Here is an 18,749-nt window from a genome sequence, read left to right as displayed (position 1 = left end):
CTGATGCACTTCCTGTGTACTTAGGGCCAGATGGACGCAGCAAAGGGGGACGGAGCTGCCTGTGTGAATGGCAGCGCTGCCGGCGACGATCGAAGAAAAGAATGCAGCGCTGGCGGGGAGAACAAATTTCCGCGAGCGACGTGGGCGGGCGGGCCTGGACGGAAAGTGGGTGGGCCTGGGCCCACCCGTGGCTACGCCCCTGCTTCTGTGTAATGAACGTTCTCTTTGGCATTTTCTTCCAAAACAGGCCAGTTTCATCACAGTTGAAGACTTGTTGGGGGATGAATCCTTCAGCCTCTACGTAATCTTTGAATTCAGACACAAATGTTTCAGCACCAGACTTGTCCGAACTCGCACTGTGTATGCCAGTGCGCCTCTTGAATTTTTCGAACCAGTCTCTGCTGGCCTCAAAATCACTTAGTGAAGTAGCACTCGTCCCGGGCATTTTCTTTATGAGATCGGCATACAGCAGTCTGGCCTTTTCACATATGATGGCCTCAGAAACAGAATCGCCATCTAACTGTTTTTGATTGATCCAAATTAATAATAACTGTTCCACATCTTCAATTGTTTGTGATCTCTGTTTTGTTATTGCATTCACACCTTTTGCTACTTTTGCCTCCTTTATTGCTTCCTTTTTTGCAACGATTGAACTTATCGTGGATGGTGACTTCTCGTACATGCAGGTGATTTCAGCAATCTTAATGCCACTCTCATATTTTTCAATGATTTCCTTCTTCAACTCAATCGTGTTCCTGTCCTTCTTCTTTGAAGGACTGCTGCCTGTAGAAACTTTTTTGGGTCCCATGATGAAAGCAGGGACTTTGATACAAGCACTCAACCAGCTGTAGTAGTAGTGTGGCAAAACGACAAAATTTGGGTCCTAATACCTGCAGGGACTTTGATACAGGCACTCAACCAGCAGCAGCAGTAATGTGGCAAAACGACAAAGTTTGGGTCCGAAAATAGCAGCAGTGTGATCCCACAACCGGAAACAACGCCCCAGAAGAACGACACGTGAGAACGCAAGATTAGCTGCATGGGCACGCCGACGAAATCCGAGATCGACAAAAACCGAGATGAAATTTTCGCGAAAAAAATCGACGATAACCGAAACCGACGAAATCCGAAGTCAACGAAAACCGAGGTTTCACTGTCTTTCAATAAAAGCATAATAAAAAATTAAGATATGTGGGAATATCTAACTATAGTTTAAGAAGGTAGCAAACCTTGCAAAATGCTGCTATTCAGTTTTTGGGTAATGCTTGAAAGCATGATCGAGTTACTCCCCCACCCCCCCCCAATATATTATATATATACACACACATACATACATATTACCACTGGCTTCCCATTAGGTATAAAAGGTAAAATTAGTCCTTACCTGATAATGTTTTTTCCATTATGTTCCAACAGATCAATCCAGAGACTTGTGGGTTATGTCCCCTCCACCAGCAGGTGGAGATAGAGAGAACTTCAGAGATTTACTCTTTGTGGTCATATGCAGCCACCTTAACCTCAGTATTGTTGGAACCGCAGGGAGGCAAGAAGAGCACGCCAGAGGTGTTACAGTAAGGTTACCAGATGTTCCTGGAGAGTTGGGGGAAGAGGGAAGTCAAGGGAATATGGTCAGATCAAGGGGCAGAGGGAAGCAAGGGGAAGATGGTCAGCTGAGGGGCAGAGGGGTGCAAGGGGATGATAGCTTGAGGGGCAGAGGGGAGCATGGGGAAGATAGTCAACCTGGGACTGACAAAAATGAAATGCCCACTCAGAGGTACAAAAAAACATTTTACTTTAAACTATGAAATGAAATATATCAGCATTGAGAACTTTGAATTTCTGACGTCTCTGTTTCTATTTATCTAATGTTGCACTACTTGCACAGTCTGCTCTGTTGGGGTTTCCACTTATCGTTTTTGCATATTTCAGTTTTTAATTTGCTGATCCCTTGTTCTGAATTTGGTGGGTGTCTGTGTTTTATTGTGTGTGGTTCTTCTAGGGTGTAATTCCATGGTAGGAATCTGTAGAAGTCTGGCTTAGTCTGTTGTCCCAGTGGGAAATGTATTGGTGTTCTAGCTCCAGATGTAATATTGGCAGTACTGCTTTTTTATAGATTGGGTTGGTGCTGTTTGAGTCCTGATAGTGCTGGTATTTTATGTTAAAAAAACTTAAAGAATGTACTTTAAAGATATAATCTAATAAAAAATTATATTCCTTTAGAATTTTTATGGCGGAAAGTTGTCCAGGGAGGCCTCCATACACCTTGTCCCATGCCTCGTCCTGGCACATAATAAAGTAGTGCTCATAGAGTAATGTAACTGAATATTTTTGCCTGTGAAGAAAACTATTTGCTCAGGTCAACTCAGTACTTGGCACATTGGTGAATAGAATTCTTAATTATTCTTCACATATTTCTTTGGAATCTCTGGCCCTTTTTTTACCACCACTAAATGAGGTCCCATTCTGTTAAAATTTCAAATGCCTATTTCCTCCAGACAGAATGGATGTGTGTGTTTATATATATATATATATATATATATATATATATATATATATATAATATTTTTTTTTTTTTTTGGGGGGGGGGGGGGGGGGGTCAGTCCCATTCTTAAAAGCCTAAAAGAACGCGAAGCATACCTGTCAAGTCTCCCGCATTCAGCAGGAGACTCCCGCTTTGGCGAGTCATCTCCCGTACGCCCGCCAAAGCAAGAATGTCTCCCGCTGAATTCTGCTGCCACCGCTTCTGTTGAACAATGGCAGGAACAAGCGCCGCGCCGGAGCCGCTGCTTCTCTCCACAAAAAGAAGTGCGGGGCTGCAGCAGCCTTCAGGCATGTGCTGTCGGCTCTGCCGTCCTCTGCCCCTGCTGATGTCAATTTCCCGTGCCGGGGGCAGAGGACCGACAGAGCTGACAGCACATGCCTGAAGGCTTCTGCGGCCCTGCGCTTGTTTTTGTTCTTGTGTCAGCGCTGCTGTAAAGAGGTCCGGAGGGAGAGAAACATGGCTGGAAAGGATAGGGGAGTGAGGTAACTGGAGTATTGAGAGAAAGAGAGTGGAAAAGAGCCAGGGACATGGAAAAGAGCAGGGGAGAGCCAGAGAGAGATGAAAGAGGGGACATGGTAAAGAGCAGGGGAGAGCCAGAGAGAGATGGGGAGAGAAAGAGGGGACATAGAAAAGAGCAGGGGACAGCCAGAGAGAAGATGCAGGATGGAAGAGGGGTAGAGAGAGAGAGAGAGAGATGAGTGGAAAGATAAAGAGAGAAAGAGGGGACATGGGTAGGAGAGAGAGAGAAGCTGCTGGGGAGAAACTGGGGGAGATCCTAGCTGTCAGACAGAGGAATGCTGGATGAAAGGAGGGAGAAAAAGGGAAAATGCTGGAAGGCGGGGGCAGAAAGAGGGAAGATGCTGGATGGAAGGGTAGGGAGGGAAAGAGGAAAGACACTGGAAGGATGGGGCGAGAGAGGACATGCTGAATGGAAAAGGGTAGAGGGGGACAATGGATGGAAGGAGAGGGAGAGGGTAATGGGTGGAAGGATGGCGAGAGAAAGAGGGAAGGTGCTGGATAGTTAGGGAGAGAAAGAGGAGACGCTGGATGGAAGGATGCAGAGAGAGAGGGGGAGACACTGAAAGGATGGGGAGAGAAAGAAGGAAGATGCTGGATGGAAAGGGGGAGAGGATAGAGTCAGTGAAAGACTGGAGAGAACAAAAGTGAGGAAAAGATGAAAAGCCATAGGTAGATGAAGTAAAAAGAGGGAAATTAAAGAATGGATAGTAAGAATGAATCAAATGTGGACAGAGAGCGAGGCAGAAAATAAACTGAAGAAGAAAAAGAAAAAGGAGAGAAAATGACAAATGGACAGGAAATCCTGGCAAAAGAGTTAAGAATCAAGAGATTGGGACCAACAGAATTAGAAAAAGTAAACGCCAGACAACAAAGGTACAGAAAATATTTTTATTTTTAATTTAGGATAAAGCAAATGTGGTAGCTGTGTTAAGGAAGGATAATAAATGCAAATAAAACATAAAATAGAAAATAAGGTGATACCATCACTGATTTTTAAAACACTTTTGATTAGCCTTCAGAGAGCAACACAACACTTCCTTCCTCAGGTCATGAGAGGATACCATAACAGCATTATACTGACCTGAGGCAGGAGGTTTTGGCCCCTGAAAGCTAATTGAAAAGGATATTAGGCTATTAAATAAAATAATTTTCTGAAATGGCTGTGGGATGGGATTGTGTCAGGGGGCGGAGCCATGCAGAGTCGGTGGAGCCAAGGCAGAGTGGGGCTGGGCGTGTACTAAAAATCTCCCTCACAAAAAGGGACCCCCTTGGAAGCTCTGGCGTGACGCGTGAGCCTCCTTCACTCGCCAAACATCAAAGAACAAGAGCGAGCACCAGCACCTCAATAGCTGTTAAGAAAATGCTGAACAGACAAGCTAGTCGAGGCCACAGTCGCCCAACCCAAGCAACGAAAAGAGGGGAGAAAGTAGCCCAACTACCCGTGAAACAGCACACTACCATACGGGCTAGAAACCAAATACAGAACCACTGAGTCGCACGCTGAGTGTGATTTAACTCAACCTCTCACCGTCGTCATGTGGTCCAGACGTCCAGTCACCTGACTATAGGACCTGCACTGGAGAGGCACATAAAAAGCGTGTGATCTCATCTCCATCTACATATCCTCTTGTTGAAAGAACTCTGAACAGTATCATAAGAGAACAGGGTGGAGTTAATACCTAAGCACTGACTTTAAGTCATCAATCGCATTTCTTTCTCTCGCTCCTTGTCCTGTTTTCTCTAACTGCAAAACGTCAGAATCAGGCACTGGGAAGGGCAGCCCTACTTCCCAGCATGCTCGGCGGTGCCCGCAGGCCCCTGTTGATCCGCCGCCGTTGCTGTTGTGTAGCGGGCGGGAGGGAGCTATTGGCACCCCCGCCCTGCGTCTGACTCCGTGCCAGGTCTCCTGGGGGGGCCGGTGCCTTTGCCAGATATGCCGCTCTTTACGTCCAACCCATTCGACCAGGATGTGGGTAAGTTGAAGCCTGCCAATGAGTGCCGCCGCTCCCAGTTCCCGTTAAGCAAATTCCAGAGTGGAATCACTGGCGCCACTTTATTCCCGGGCACTGCGGGCAGGACTGCGCATGCGCGCAGGCCACCAAAACATGAGCATCACTCAAACAAAGGTCTCAGACCATCATTACTACAGGGCGTTATACTTCACTGGCTGTTTGTAAACCATCAAAACTAACTTGTTCCACTTAAAATATATATTAATTTGCTAAATGCTTTCACAACAGGTACTTTTCTGTGGGTTTAAATTAACTTTTTATAATTGTTAGGAGATAAAAAGAATTGAGGTTAGTCTATCGGCTTCATTCTCCAATAGGATGAACTGAAGGCTGCTTCTTGATGAAGCTGGTAATGTGGGCTAGAAGCTGAACGAATTTGTGTCCTAACAGCATCAATGCGCTTGGCAGAAGACACCGTGAAATAACAGCTCCCTGAACTGTTAGTGCAAGCTGTATATGTCACAGAAACATTACTGCTATAAGCACTTGTCTGACTAATGTTTCATAATGGCTGTTCTGATTGAGCTAATTTGTTTGGAAAGATTGTAAGATTTTTTTTCTCCCATTCTCTGCGTATGCAGAAAAAAAGTCAATGAATCAGATCTTTAGGCAATTTCTAAGAAATGGAATAAAATGCAAAGGTCATACAGATCGTATAGTTTGCAGAACCCCTTCAGATTTTGCTTTAGAACTGTTTTGTGTGTGCTTTCCGTCCCTGTTGAATCAGTGGAAAACGTTTTAGTCCAGATGACTTCTCACATTTTTTTTTCAGTAGTATGATTTACTATCACATGTTCTCAGTGGTGAGCCCAAAAAGCATGTACGTATGAAATAACACTATCATGTAGAGATGAAAGAAATAAGCAGGATCAGAGGCTTAAGGCATTGTATTTTTTTAGTGAATTTGCTAAAAAGTTTAGTAAACATTTGAAGTTTACAGCATTACTTGTCAAAAAGATTTAGGGCTCCTTTTATTAAGCTGCAGGAAAAAGCTTGCTAAGGCCATTTTTATCACAGCTGGAAAATGTCTGCTTTTCTATTTTTCAAAATAATGGCCATGCACTATTGTTGCCATTAGCATTGGACCATTATCAAAAATTAGTGCATGAGCACTTACAGACACCTATTTTGTTGTAAGGGCTTGTGCTAATTGTGTGCTAACCAGTTAAAGCGTAGTAACAGAAATACGCACTTTTTGCTTCCAGACACTCCCTCTCTGTGGTAAAATAAAAATAATTTTTTAGCAGGTAGTTTATGAGCACACATTGCAAACTTGCTGTGGGATGCCTCCTTTTGAGCTGTGGTAAACACATTCTAGTGCCTACTGCAGCTTAGTAAAAGAAGCCCTTAATGGGTTATCCAAGTAATAAAAATACAAGCAGGTCACAATATAATAGAAAATATTCTGGAATTATAGCTTTAAAAAAGTCAGAAGCTGATCGCAAACACAAGGGACATGCAATAAACTTGAATACAAATACATTCTCAGTGTATTTGTGTTAATTGTGTAGGGTTAAAATTCGGGAACCATAATTTTGTAAAACAGTCAAGATGGGTTGAAGAATCAGCTTTAATCATATACACTTTTATTTGCTTTCTAAAAATTACTTCATTTTTTTGTTTGGAACTTCAAATGTATTTATTTTCTCTGCTTTTTCCAAATCCAGTCTCAAGGAGAGTGTGTCTAAATGTCATAATCCTGTACAAAGGGACCCTTTTACTATGGTGCACCCTTCATCTCTCATACCTCCATCTTTTTTCACTCTTCACCACCCCACCATCCTTCATCCCTCTAACTCCATGTGTTTGTTTCTCCTCTTTCCCCTACTTCTTTGTCACTCACTCTTCAGCAGTAGAAGAAATCATAACTGTCTTTTGTGGCTTTGTCAGCTGCATTATTTTTTTGATAGTTAACCTGATAGGTTGTGTGTCCTCTTTGTGAAGGCCATTCTGTGCTTCAGTGTCTCAGTTTGAGAACCCCTGTCCTTGGCTACTTCCTTAGGATAAGGCAGAACACAGGCCATGGGTGTCTTATGAAATAGGAAATGATGGTATTCCTTTTTCCTTTTAGCTTTGTGGAAGGTTTATCTGCTTCTTAGAGTTAAGGACTTTTTAAAGTACCATGTTTTGGTTGATTATTATATTTGAATTGTGCTCAATATTTGATTGAAGAAGATCATTTCTTAATCAGAGAATTCTTACTTGACAGATAAGACAGAGTGAGTATTCTGGAACCTAGTCCCAGCTCCGCAACTGAATCATTGTGTAATCAGCCCATTCAGGTTGTTTTTCATTCTAGCTAGTAAAGGGGACACAGAGTTAGAGGCTGACTGAAACTGCCACCAAAACGGTGCAAAAGCCTTTGGCCAAAACTCATCACGTGGTTTTAGCCGAAGCCAAAACTGAAGACTCAAGTTTGCTTGTGTGAATGTGCCCACAATATCCAAACCAAAATATAATAATTTAAATAATGAAAGGTCATATTTTACTTCCAAACAAAATAGCCTCTACACACACGGACTGCAGCTAATGAAAACTAAAAGCCACAGTGCTTTTACAGTGGTTGTGCTGTGAAATGATAGCTGACAACATACATCCACAGAGAAGCTAATTCCTAAGGAGTTTATCATCCCAAATTTACAGACTTAAATTACTGCTAAAATTTTGTATCAAAAGCATTTATGTGGCACACTCTACCATATAAGTTATTATGCAAGATCGTAACTTCATTACTTGCAATGTTAGTACAACCCCCCCCCCCTCAGAACAATGACTAGCCCCTCCCTAGAACTACCTTACATTCCTGGATGAGCTGGAGCAATGTCCCAGTTGTGACAGCCATTTTGAGAGCAAAGCTGGCATGGGCAGGAGTAACAGGGGATTGCTTCTGCCCTAACTATTCTCCCAGGTCAACAGGCATTGTAAGATAGGCCCTTGGGGGTGGGGGAGAGACACTTGGGGGAGGGAGGGAGGGAAACAAACCAGACAAAGCACTAATTTTTGGTTTCCACCGAAAACGTGGTCATTTTCGGCCAAAACTGAAATCATTCAAAATTAAAATACATTTCGGCTAAACCTGAGCAGAAAAAGGATTTTGTGCCAGTTTTGGCCCTGTAACTGTAACTAAAACCAAAATTTGGTCAGATTCTGCACAGGGCTAACACATGCCGACAAATTCTTCTTATAAGGGTTATATAAGAAAACTGATTTGTTCTTGTAATGAGATTTAATTACACTATATAGATGTGAGATCCCTATAAGATCATCTGATTCAAATGATTTTTTTCAAATCGAAGCAGACTATAAACAATGGTGCATTCTCTGAAATGAAGAATATTATGATGGCAGTTGATGACTGTAAAGGCCCATCTAGTTTTCCCAATTTGATTTCCTTTTGCAGTGTGTTTATTAAAATTAGTATATTGCCCTTCCTCAAAATTGGAGTGGTGTGCAGTATAAGAAACTAATAATACATTATATAGATAAAACAAAACAAAAAAATTCCAGCTTGAAATAAACATAATTTAAAAAAAGAAAAAACTTGTTTTGAGTCCTCAAACTCAGCCCTTCATCTGTCCAGTAACCTATATCAACTCCCAATGATGCTGAATCTTATTCAAATTAAGGAGTTGCACAGGACAGAAATTTCACCCATCCCCAATGGAATCTAACCCGTTCCCACCTATACCCACTTAGATCCATTCTGTCCCCACCTATCCTCACAATGAATTGCCTCCATCCCTACTTGTACCTACACGAGTCAACACTATTATTTACTTGCTCGTAGCCCTCTGTTTCTTCCCATTGTTTTTTGGATGGTATTCACTATTTAACCAATGGCTGTTCTAAGCCTCAGTTTGGCACTCCAACTGCCTCTCTCCATACATTCCAAGCTTAATTCTGGTGTCACCAGAGAATTTTTACTACACTCTCGCAGGAATCCCATGGCAACTTCTTCCAACCCAGCGGGAATCCCCATTCCCTTGCAGCTCTAATCAGAAACCACTAAAGAAATAGGTTTTCCTATCTTAAATTCTTGAGAACTGGAGTCCAGTAAGAGAATGTGGATTGTTGAGTAGTATCAAATATGTTCTGGGTCAGTGGTGGAATAGTCAGAAGATTTTTTTGATAAAGACCAAAGGGTCCTCATAGAAGTGTGTGAAATGAACAAGTCAGCAAAGTAATAAGGAAGATCATGATAAAGGTTTTAAAGGCCAGTATCAAAATAAAATTTAATCCAGTATGAAATTGGCTACCAGTGATATTCTTCCAACAGCAGTGTAACATGATCATACTTTCTAGAGCTAGTATTTAATTTAAGAGCCATGTTCTGTATCAGTTGTAAATGATGCACTGAAGAAGTTGAAATTATACAATAGTTCAAATGACTGTTAATGAAAACACTAGGGTCGGGGTTCTTAATTTGCAAAAATGATCTAATATCCCTAATACTGGCTCTGACTATTGAAGAAGTGTGTGTTGTAAAAGTAAGTTTTGAATCTGAAATAACCCCAAGAATCTTGAAAAAATGAGATGGAGGTAATGAATGTTCAAGTGAGTACTGGTGACAAATCAGGAGCTGACGTTTAACCTATCAACCACATAGCCTTGCACTTCTGAGCATCTAGCTTTAGATAATTGGAATTGTAATCGTTGAAGCAACTGCAGCTAAACAATACTAGAGACCACATCTGTTATTGGCTTTCCTTTTTGTTCCTTCATGCCTAAGTCTTCACAGAAATTGAAACAATACTGTACTCTGGCCCTTTAAATTGACACCTATCTTCTGTAAACTTCGCATGAGGGACTTTGTCAAAAGCTTAAAAATCCATACTACACTGTATCAACTGGCTCATCTTTATTTGCATGCTTATTTAAAAGATACATAAAGACATAAATTTCTTATGGTTTAAATGTTCTTTCACTTGGTTGTGCTGGAACATTTTATCTAAGTTGGTGCATCATATTCTCCTATCCTTCTGGCCAAAAAACAAACAGGATGCTAGGAATTATTAGGAAGTGGATGGTAGATAAGACCAAGAATGCTATAATGCCTCTATCACTTCATGGTGTGACCTCACCTTCAGTATTGTGTTCAGTTCTGGTCGCCGTATCTAAAAAAATATATATTTGAATTAGAAAAGGTTCAAAGAAGGGCAACAAAAATGATAAAGGGGCATGAACTCCTCTCATATGAGATAAAGCTAAAGAGGTTAGAGCTCTTCAGCTTGGAAAAGAGATGGCTGAGGGGAGATATGATTGAGGTCTACAAAATCCTGAGTGGTGTAGAATGGGTAAAAGTGAATTGACTTTTCACTCTTTCAAAAAACACAAAGACCAGGGAACACTCACGTTACATGAAAATACTTTAAAACAATAGGAGGAAATATGTTTTTCACTCAATGAACTCATTGTCAGAGAATGTGGTAACAACAATTAGCGTATCTGGATTTAGAAAAGGTTTGAATAAGTTCCTGGAGGAAAAGTCCATAGTCTGTTATTGAGACAGACATGGGGAAGCTACTGCTTGCCCTGGGATTGGTAGCATAGAGTGTTGTCACGATTTGGGATTCTGCCAGGTACTTGTGACCTGGATTGGCCACTGTTGGAAACAGGATACTGGGCTAGATGGACCATTGGTGTGACCCAGTATGGCTATTCTTATGTTCTTATGCTTGGGCACGTTAATGCCAGTTTATTTTTTCATAGACTCACAATTTGCTCGCAATTGTACATTATGCGTAAATATACTATAGTTTTTTATTTAACCCAGTTGCGCAACATTCGGGCAGTCATGACCTTTCTTTTGGTTACTTCTGGGAGAGTTTATGCTACTGCGCAGTACAGAATTTATGCAGAATTTACTACCTTAGAGCAGAGTTTAATTTTTCTGCATAGAATTTATTAAAAGCCAGCTGTGTGGGCTGGCAGGCAGAGCAGAAACAGGTACAGTTCTTGCTTCGTGAAGAATGGTGCCCTGTAGGGGAGATGCCAGTACTCTCTTCTTTTGACATTACAAGGAAAGAGGAAAGGGAGGAGAGTGCTTAAGTTTAGGGCTTTTGGTTTCAACGGATTTACATTTGGCAGGTCTTACAGCTCAAAAGAAACTTGAAGCAGCATCAACTTCTTTCAACTGTTGATTTTTATATCAACAGCTACAGATACAGACAGCCTTGTCCAAACACAATTCATAAAGTATCTCCAGCTACCAAACATAGATGAGCGTGTGATGATTCCTTGGATGCAGACAAGACAGATACATACTTATGTGTGGCAATACTTATGTATGAATCTGTCTTGTTGTCTGCATCCAAGGAATCATCACACTCTCACCTATGTTTGGTAGTTTCTGCCCAGTCTTGAAAAGTCCTCCTCAGATGAAAATGATATTTGCAGCACTTATTTAACTCCATTGCAAACAAGTTTTGGCTGCTCTGCTGTTTAATTCAGCACTGCTCTTTGTTGCTTATTTTTTTTTCTCTCTTGCTGATAGTTCCAGCATAAAACAGACATAATTGCTTCTCACAGAAGGTTCACCCATGATTTCTATTAGGGCTTATACTGTCTTGACCTGAGGAAGAAGGTTTTGGCCTTTGAAAGCTAGTATAAAATGTATAAAAAGGTATTGTCTTATTTTCCCTTTTTTAACATTTTTTTAAATTTATTGATCTTTCAGGGCCAATAAATTTTGTTTGCCACATCCACCCACAGTCCATGTGAAGTAAATATATACTGGCTCATTTATTCACAAAGCAGTTATAAAAGGTTTCTGTAGTGGCTATTTTTGTAACAGTCATCTTTGTCAGGTGTCTATTTAACTCTAGCTCTCAATGCACAGAGAGTTTCACTAACTTCCCTAACTGTGAGTTCCCATAGTTTCTGCCATATCTGTACCACTTCCATATCATCAAGCTGATCAATCCATAGACTGGTGGGTTGTGTCCATCTACCAGCAGGTGGAGATAGAGAGCAAACTTTTGCCTCCCTATATGTGGTCATGTGCTGCCGGAAACTCCTCAGTATGTTCTCTATCTCAGCAGGTGGTGGTCACACACAGCAGCAGCTCTGGCTAGGCCTCCAAGCCTAATTTTTAGGTTTTGTTGAGTGCCTGGGGTTGAGGGCTCTTTTGAGCAAGTGCAAACCTGGTGGTGCCAGGTCCCTCCTTTTCTCCCCCCTCCCGCTGGCTCCGTTTAAAAAAAAAAAAAAAAATTTTGAACGTCCTTAAAGGCGTTTATTTCGACGTTTATTTAAGCGTCTATTGCAGCTACTCACTGGGACACCAGGTCGTTACAACTCGGAGCGGACAGCAGGTAATTTTTACCTTTTTATAGCGGGCAGGGGGTTCCCCGATTCTTCTCCTCGTGGCATATGGCGTCGGAGGGCGAGGGCGCAAAGGGTCGCTCCCCGGGTCGCTTGAGCGCTTCTAGAGGGGATGCGGGGGTCTTCAAGCCTGATTCGCCCTTGTTGGGTGACAATTTCGTGACCGATGAATGTCCCGGTCCTTCCTCCGGCGTGGCGGTTTTTCCCGCCATAAACGCCCATCCCCCGCTCCTCGCCTCCGCCATCTTGGCCGGCCACGCGGCTCGGACGGCTTCTTCTTGGGCCGCCCTTGAGGTTGGAGACATTAATGCCATGAACGCCCTTAATTTGGGCGACGGCACAGAAGCGGCTAAAGTTAAGAGCCGTTCTTCCCGCGCGGCTCCTTCGCGGAGTTTCGCGCCGGACGCCATTTTGGATGCGCAGCATGTCTCTCCCCCGCTATTGCGAGCGCCGGTTGAGGGTGCGTCTAGGGCTGTTGCCCAGACTGCGGAAGTGCACAGTCTGGGGGGTTTCTCCCCCGAGTTTGTTTTGCTGCTGCATCAGGCCTTCCTCATGCACAACGCTGCCCCTGCTCCCTCGTCTGGTAAAGAGGTTGAGGTTCCCAGAGGTAAACGCCCTCGGGTTGATTCCCAGGCCTTGGAGGAATTTGTCTCCTCCGTGTAGATGAGGCAGCGTGTCTGAGGTCTCCCACGGTCCTTTGCGGATTCCTTGGAGGAGACGGATCCCCGCTCGGATGGAGCGGATGACCCCCTCGGCAGCGCGGCTTTTTAGCCCAGAGGATTTGCCCAACCTGTTTGTTACAGGCCATGGACACTTTGAAGATTTCCTCTCCGGAGGACGTCTCTCCCTCAGCCCCTGTTGGCTCTGCCATTATGCTGGGGACGAAGCGCCCGCCTAGAACTTCCACGTGCATGATGCCATGCACACCTTAATTTCGCTCAATGGGATGTCCCAGAAGCGAGCCTTAAAGTGGCTAGGGCATGTCCCGCCTCTATCCTTTGGCTGTGAGTGAACGTGAGGCCTATCTGTGGCCTACCGTGGATTCTTTAATCACTGCGGTGACTAAGAAAACGGCGTTGCCGGTGGAAGGTGGCACGGCCCTAAAGGACGCCCAAGATAGAAGATTGGAGGCGGCCTTAAGGTCGTCCTTGAGGCGGCTGCTTTAAGTTTGCAGGCCTCAGTTTGCGGCTCCTATGTGGCCAGGGCGTGCCTGACTATGGTGCAGCGGGCTTCCCCCTCGGATCATTCCTTGAGGGCTGATTGGCCGGCCCTGGAATCGGGCTTAGCCTATTTGGCAGACTTGCTGTATGATGTCTTGAGGGCCTCAGCGAAAGGCATGGCTCAGACAATCTCTGCCCCGGCGGTGGCTTTGGCTGAAACATTGGTCTGCTGACCACGCCTCTAAATCCCGCCTGGCTAGGTTGCCTTTTAAAGGCAAGCTGCTCTTTGGGGTCGAGCTGGACAAAATCGTGACCGATCTCGGCACGTCTAAGGGCAAGAAGTACCAGAGGTCAGGGCTCGGGCTAGTACTCGTCCCGGTACCTCAGAGGACGGTTGCAGGAAGCCGGTCGGGTACGCCCGGGCAAGTGGGTTCCTCTGCCCCCTCTTCCTTCAAGAGGAATTTCTCCCCCAAGCAGCATTCCTTTCGCAAAGGACCCGCCGTCCCGGAGGTGCTCCCTCCCGGTCCTCCCCCAGGGTCTCGTACCAATGACGGGGTCTTGGTCCACGCCCCAGTGCAGATTGGAGGACGGCTGTCCTCGTTTCTGGGCGAGTGGACCACAATAACTTCAGACGCGTGGGTGCTGGAAGTCATCAGAGACGGCTACAAACTAGAGTTCTGCCGACCCTTAAAAGACGGGTTTTGTACTCTCTCCCCTGCAAGTCTCCGGTCAAAGCTGTGGCAGTGCAGCAGACCTTGGACAATCTGATCCGCCTGGGCGCGGTCGTTCCGGTGCCAGAAAGTTCAGCTTGGCAAGGGACGTTACTCCATTTACTTTGTGGTACCAAAGAAAGGAGGTTCTGTCCGGCCTATCCTCGACCTCAAAGGGGTCAATCGGGCCTTGAAGTGCGCACTTTCGCATGGAGACTCTCCGCTCTGTTATAGCGGCAGTGAAGGCAGGAGAGTTCCTGGCATCCTTGGACATCAAGGAAGCGTACCTGCATATTCCCATCTGGCCTCCTCATCAACGCTTTCTGCGTTTTGCAGTCCTGGGACGACACTTCCAGTTCAGAGCCCTCCCTTTCGGGTTGGCTACTGCTCCGCGGACCTTTTCCAAAGTAATGGTGGTCATCGCGGCCTTCCTACGAAAGGAAGGGGTGCAAGTCCATCCTTATCTGGACGACTGGTTGATCCGAGCCCCCTCTTATGCAGAGTGCGGCAAAGCTGTGGACCGGGTAGTTGCTCTTTTGAGCTCCCTGGGATGGATCATCAACTGGGAGAAGAGCCAGCTGCGCCCGACTCAGTCCCTGGAGTACCTGGGAGTTCGATTCGACACCCAAGTGGGCAGAGTGTTCCTGCCAGACAATCGGATTGTCAAACTTCAGGCTCAGGTGGACCAGTTCCTAGTAGCCTCTCCCCTTCGGGCTTGGGACTATGTGCAGCTGTTGGGCTCTATGACGGCCACGATGGAAGTTGTGCCCTGCGCCAGGGCTCATATGAGACCACTTCAACACTCTTTGCTGCAGCGCTGGACTCCGATGTCGGAGGATTATGCTGTGCGCCTTCCCTTGGACCCAGCAGTGCGCAAGGCGCTGAGCTGGTGGATGCAGACAGACAAGTTGTCTGCGGGAATGCCTCTGGTGACCCCAGAGTGGATTGTCGTCACGACGGACGCCTCGTTGTCGGGCTGGGGAGCCCACTGCTTGGGAAGGACAGCGCAGGGGCTCTGGTCTCCTGCAGAGGCAAAGTGGTCTATCAACCTCCTGGAACTCAGAGCCATTCGGTTGGCGCTTTTGGAGTTCATCCCGGTACTGGTGTTGAAGCCTGTACGGGTCCTGTCGGACAATGCCACGGCTGTGGCCTATGTCAACCGCCAGGGAGGTACCAAGAGCGCCCCTCTAGCCAAGGAGGCTATGAATCTTTGCCAGTGGGCGGAAGTGAACCTGGAGCAGCTTTCAGCGGCCCACATTGCCGGAGTCATGAATGTCAAGGCGGACTTTCTCAGTCGCCATACCTTGGAGCCCGGAGAGTGGCAGCTATCTGCTCAGGCGTTCTTGGACATCACGAAGCGCTGGGGCCAGCCGAGCCTAGATCTGATGGCGTCATCGGCCAATTGCCAAGTGCCGCGCTTTTTCAGCAGAGGACGGGACCCTCGATCCCTGGGAGTAGATGCTCTTCTCCAACAGTGGCCGACACAAGAGCTTCTCTATGTGTTCCCGCCCTGGCCCATGTTGGGCAGGGTGCTAGACCGGGTGGCAAAGCATCCCGGCAGGGTAATCCTGGTGGGTCCGGATTGGGCCAGGCGTCCCTGGTATGCGGACTTGATCAGGCTCTCAGTCGACGATCCTCTGCGGCTGCCAGTGGAGCAGGGCCTGTTACATCAGGGTCCCGTGGTGATGGAGGATCCCTCCCCCTTTGGTCTTACGGCCTGGCTATTGAGCGGCAGCGTCTGAGGAAGAGGGGCTTCTCAGACAAGGTCATCGCCACTATGCTGAGAGCGAGGAAGCGCTCTACTTCTACTGCTTACGCCAGGGTTTGGCGTATCTTTGCAGCGTGGTGTGAAGCAGGCTCACTTTCTCCCTTCACTGCTCCAATTTCTTCAGTGTTGGCGTTCCTGCAAGAAGGTCTGGAGAAAGGCCTGTCGCTCAGTTCCCTTAAAGTCCAGGTAGCGCTCTGGCTTGCTTCAGGGGCCGCCTGAAGGTGCTTCCCTGGCTTCGCAGCCAGATGTGGTGCGCTTTCCTCAAGGGAGTTAATCACCTGCGCCCTCCTCTGCACTCAGTGGTGCCTGCGTGGAATCTCAACCTGGTACTAAGAGCATTGCAGAAGCCGCCTTTTGAACCCTTGTCGAGGGCATCTCTGAAAGACCTGACGTTGAAAGCAGTCTTTTTGGTGGCTATCACTTCAGCCAGAAGAGTTTCCGAGCTCCAAGCGCTCTCCTGTCGAGAGCCTTTTCTGCAGTTCACTGAGGCAGGAGTGACTATTCGCACAGTGCCTTCCTTCCTGCCCAAGATTGTTTCTCGCTTCCATGTGAATCAGCAGCTCTGTCTCCCTTCCTTTCGTAGGGAGGACTACCCAGAGGAGTACTCTGCTCTTAAAATATCTGGATGTGAGACGAGTCATCAGATACTTGGAAGTGACCAATGATTTCCGGAAATCGGATCATCTGTTTGTCCTTTTTGCAGGTCCTCGTAAGGGTCTGCAGGCTGCTAAGCCTACAGTGGCAAGATGGGTCAAGGAAGCCATTGCAGCGGCTTATGTGGCCGCGGGGAAGGTGCCGCCTATCCAGCTGAAGGCTCACTCCACGGAGCTCAGGCGGCCTCGATGGCAGAGGCCGGATCCGTCTCCTTGGAAGAGATATGCAAGGCGGCAACTTGGGCTTCGGCTCATACATTCTCCAAGCATTACCGTTTGACTGTGGCTGCACGGGCGAGAGGCCCGGTTTGGAGCTTCAGTGTTGAGGTCAGGGATTCAATGTCCCGCCCTGGGTGAGTACTGCTTCGGTACATCCCACCAGTCTATGGATTGATCAGCTTGATGATATGAAGGTAAAATTATGTATAATCATACCTGATAATTTTCTTTCCATAATCATAGCTGATCAATCCATAGCCCCTCCCAGATATCTGTACTGTTTTTATTCTGGTTGCATTTCAGGTTCAAGTTTAGTCTTCAGTTACTTCAGAAAGACTTCGTGTTCAAGTTTTTTCACTTGGATTCTTCAAGATTAAGACGAGTTTGTGTTACAGTGAGCTGCTGCATTCCTCTCTCCTCCGTTTTACGGGGCTGGATTGAGACTTAAAATTCTGCCGGCACTCCCTCCCGCTTCGTGCGGCTGTAGGGCAGCTTTGTACCCCTCCCGCTTCGGCGGTGTTAGGGTCAGTCAGCTCCTCCCGCGGTTGCGGTTGCAGGATAAGCCAGATCCCCCGCATCGGCGGGTTGTGGTGTCCCTCCCCCGCTCCGCGGGGATGAGCTGGACGGATTCCCCTCCCCCACTTGTGTGGGGATGAGCTGGGTTAATTCCCCTCTCCCGTTTCGGCGGTGGTGAGCTGGGCAGAGTGTCCCCTTCGTGGGTGTAATTCTCTAAGTGCTGAGTCCTGCGGATGGAGCTTTGATATCGACATACTGAGGAGTTTCCGGCAGCACATGACCACATATAGGGAGGCAAAAGTTTGCTCTCTATCTCCACCTGCTGGTAGATGGACACAACCCACCAGTCTATGGATTGATCAGCTATGATTAATGGAAAGAAAATTATCAGGTATGATTATACATAATTTTACCTTCTATGGATTCCACCCTGGGAGCTTCTTCCTGGAGCTTTGATTCTACCTCACACTTACTGGTGGTTCTTCTGATTGCTACAAATGGCTGTTCTTGTCTTGCAGTGGGGAAGGCCAGCTCCCTGTCCTCTCAGGGCATCCTGTCTCAGAACCACTGTAATCCCATGATTCATTCCCTATGGGTTTTCTGTCTGCCTCCAGGGAAGATGGTAAACATAGTTTTCTGTTCTTTTTCTAACTGTTAAGTGCTATATTTTGCAAACATGGATGACCAAGGGGAGCCAAACGAAGAGCCAAAGTAGAGGATTTTAGAAGTGCTTTTAAACATCAGAGAGATAAGCATGGAAGACTCTTGCTTTCTCAATCACTCCAGCAAACCCCAGTTCCAAATAAATAGTTAGCTGACACTTATGCATGCCTCCAAGCAGGTATAAATGTCAACATGTAGATTTCATAAAGTTTTTGTGTAGCCATTACAAAATTGGAGATGCATGCATACTTTTCAAATCCATCCAAACCATGCCTGCAACCCGCCCACTTCAAAACTCCATGCTGTGGATTTAACGGAGAAACTTTTATATGCACGGATTCCATGGAAGCCTTGTAAAAATGATCTTCCTTTTTTTATTCATGCTGTTTATTAAGTTTTAAATAATCATAAAATACAAGCAACTTCTGTTTAATCAAACAACCCAAAACAGATGGCATTGATCCAAATACAGAGCAGTCCATATTAGACAAGGTCATAGTATAATTTAATAAAAAAGACCTTCTTAATTTATGTACCTCAAATCTTCCTAGATTACTGTTGTCTATCCAGTGTTATTTACTTTTGAGATTAATGTGTATGTGCATTTTGACATCCCTTATAAGGCAGAAAATAATAGAGACGGGCTGCCATTTGCAACAACATGGGA

General features: G+C 45.8%; 1 protein-coding gene across 5 annotated transcripts in view; it reads left to right on the top strand.

Annotated features, from left to right (window-relative positions):
• The first annotated feature begins 4,868 nt into the window (after positions 1-4,868).
• Positions 4,869-18,749, top strand: part of STAM (signal transducing adaptor molecule) — a 238,911-nt gene continuing 225,030 nt past the window's right edge. For 4 of the 5 annotated variants that reach the window (XR_003941804.1, XM_030199519.1, XM_030199548.1 and 1 more), the window contains exon 1: positions 4,870-5,034. Coding sequence is in view for 4 of the 5 variants with exons in the window: in XM_030199519.1 (XP_030055379.1) it covers positions 4,995-5,034 (40 nt within the window). In the remaining variant the exon portion in view is untranslated. Of the gene's footprint in view, positions 5,035-18,749 lie in introns of all 5 variants that reach the window. The other variant, XM_030199525.1, reaches the window with a different exon arrangement.

This window comes from Microcaecilia unicolor, chromosome 1 (genome assembly GCF_901765095.1).
Source record: "Microcaecilia unicolor chromosome 1, aMicUni1.1, whole genome shotgun sequence".
NCBI classification, from domain to species: domain Eukaryota; kingdom Metazoa; phylum Chordata; class Amphibia; order Gymnophiona; family Siphonopidae; genus Microcaecilia; species Microcaecilia unicolor.
This window is presented reverse-complemented; position numbering and strand designations above follow the sequence as displayed.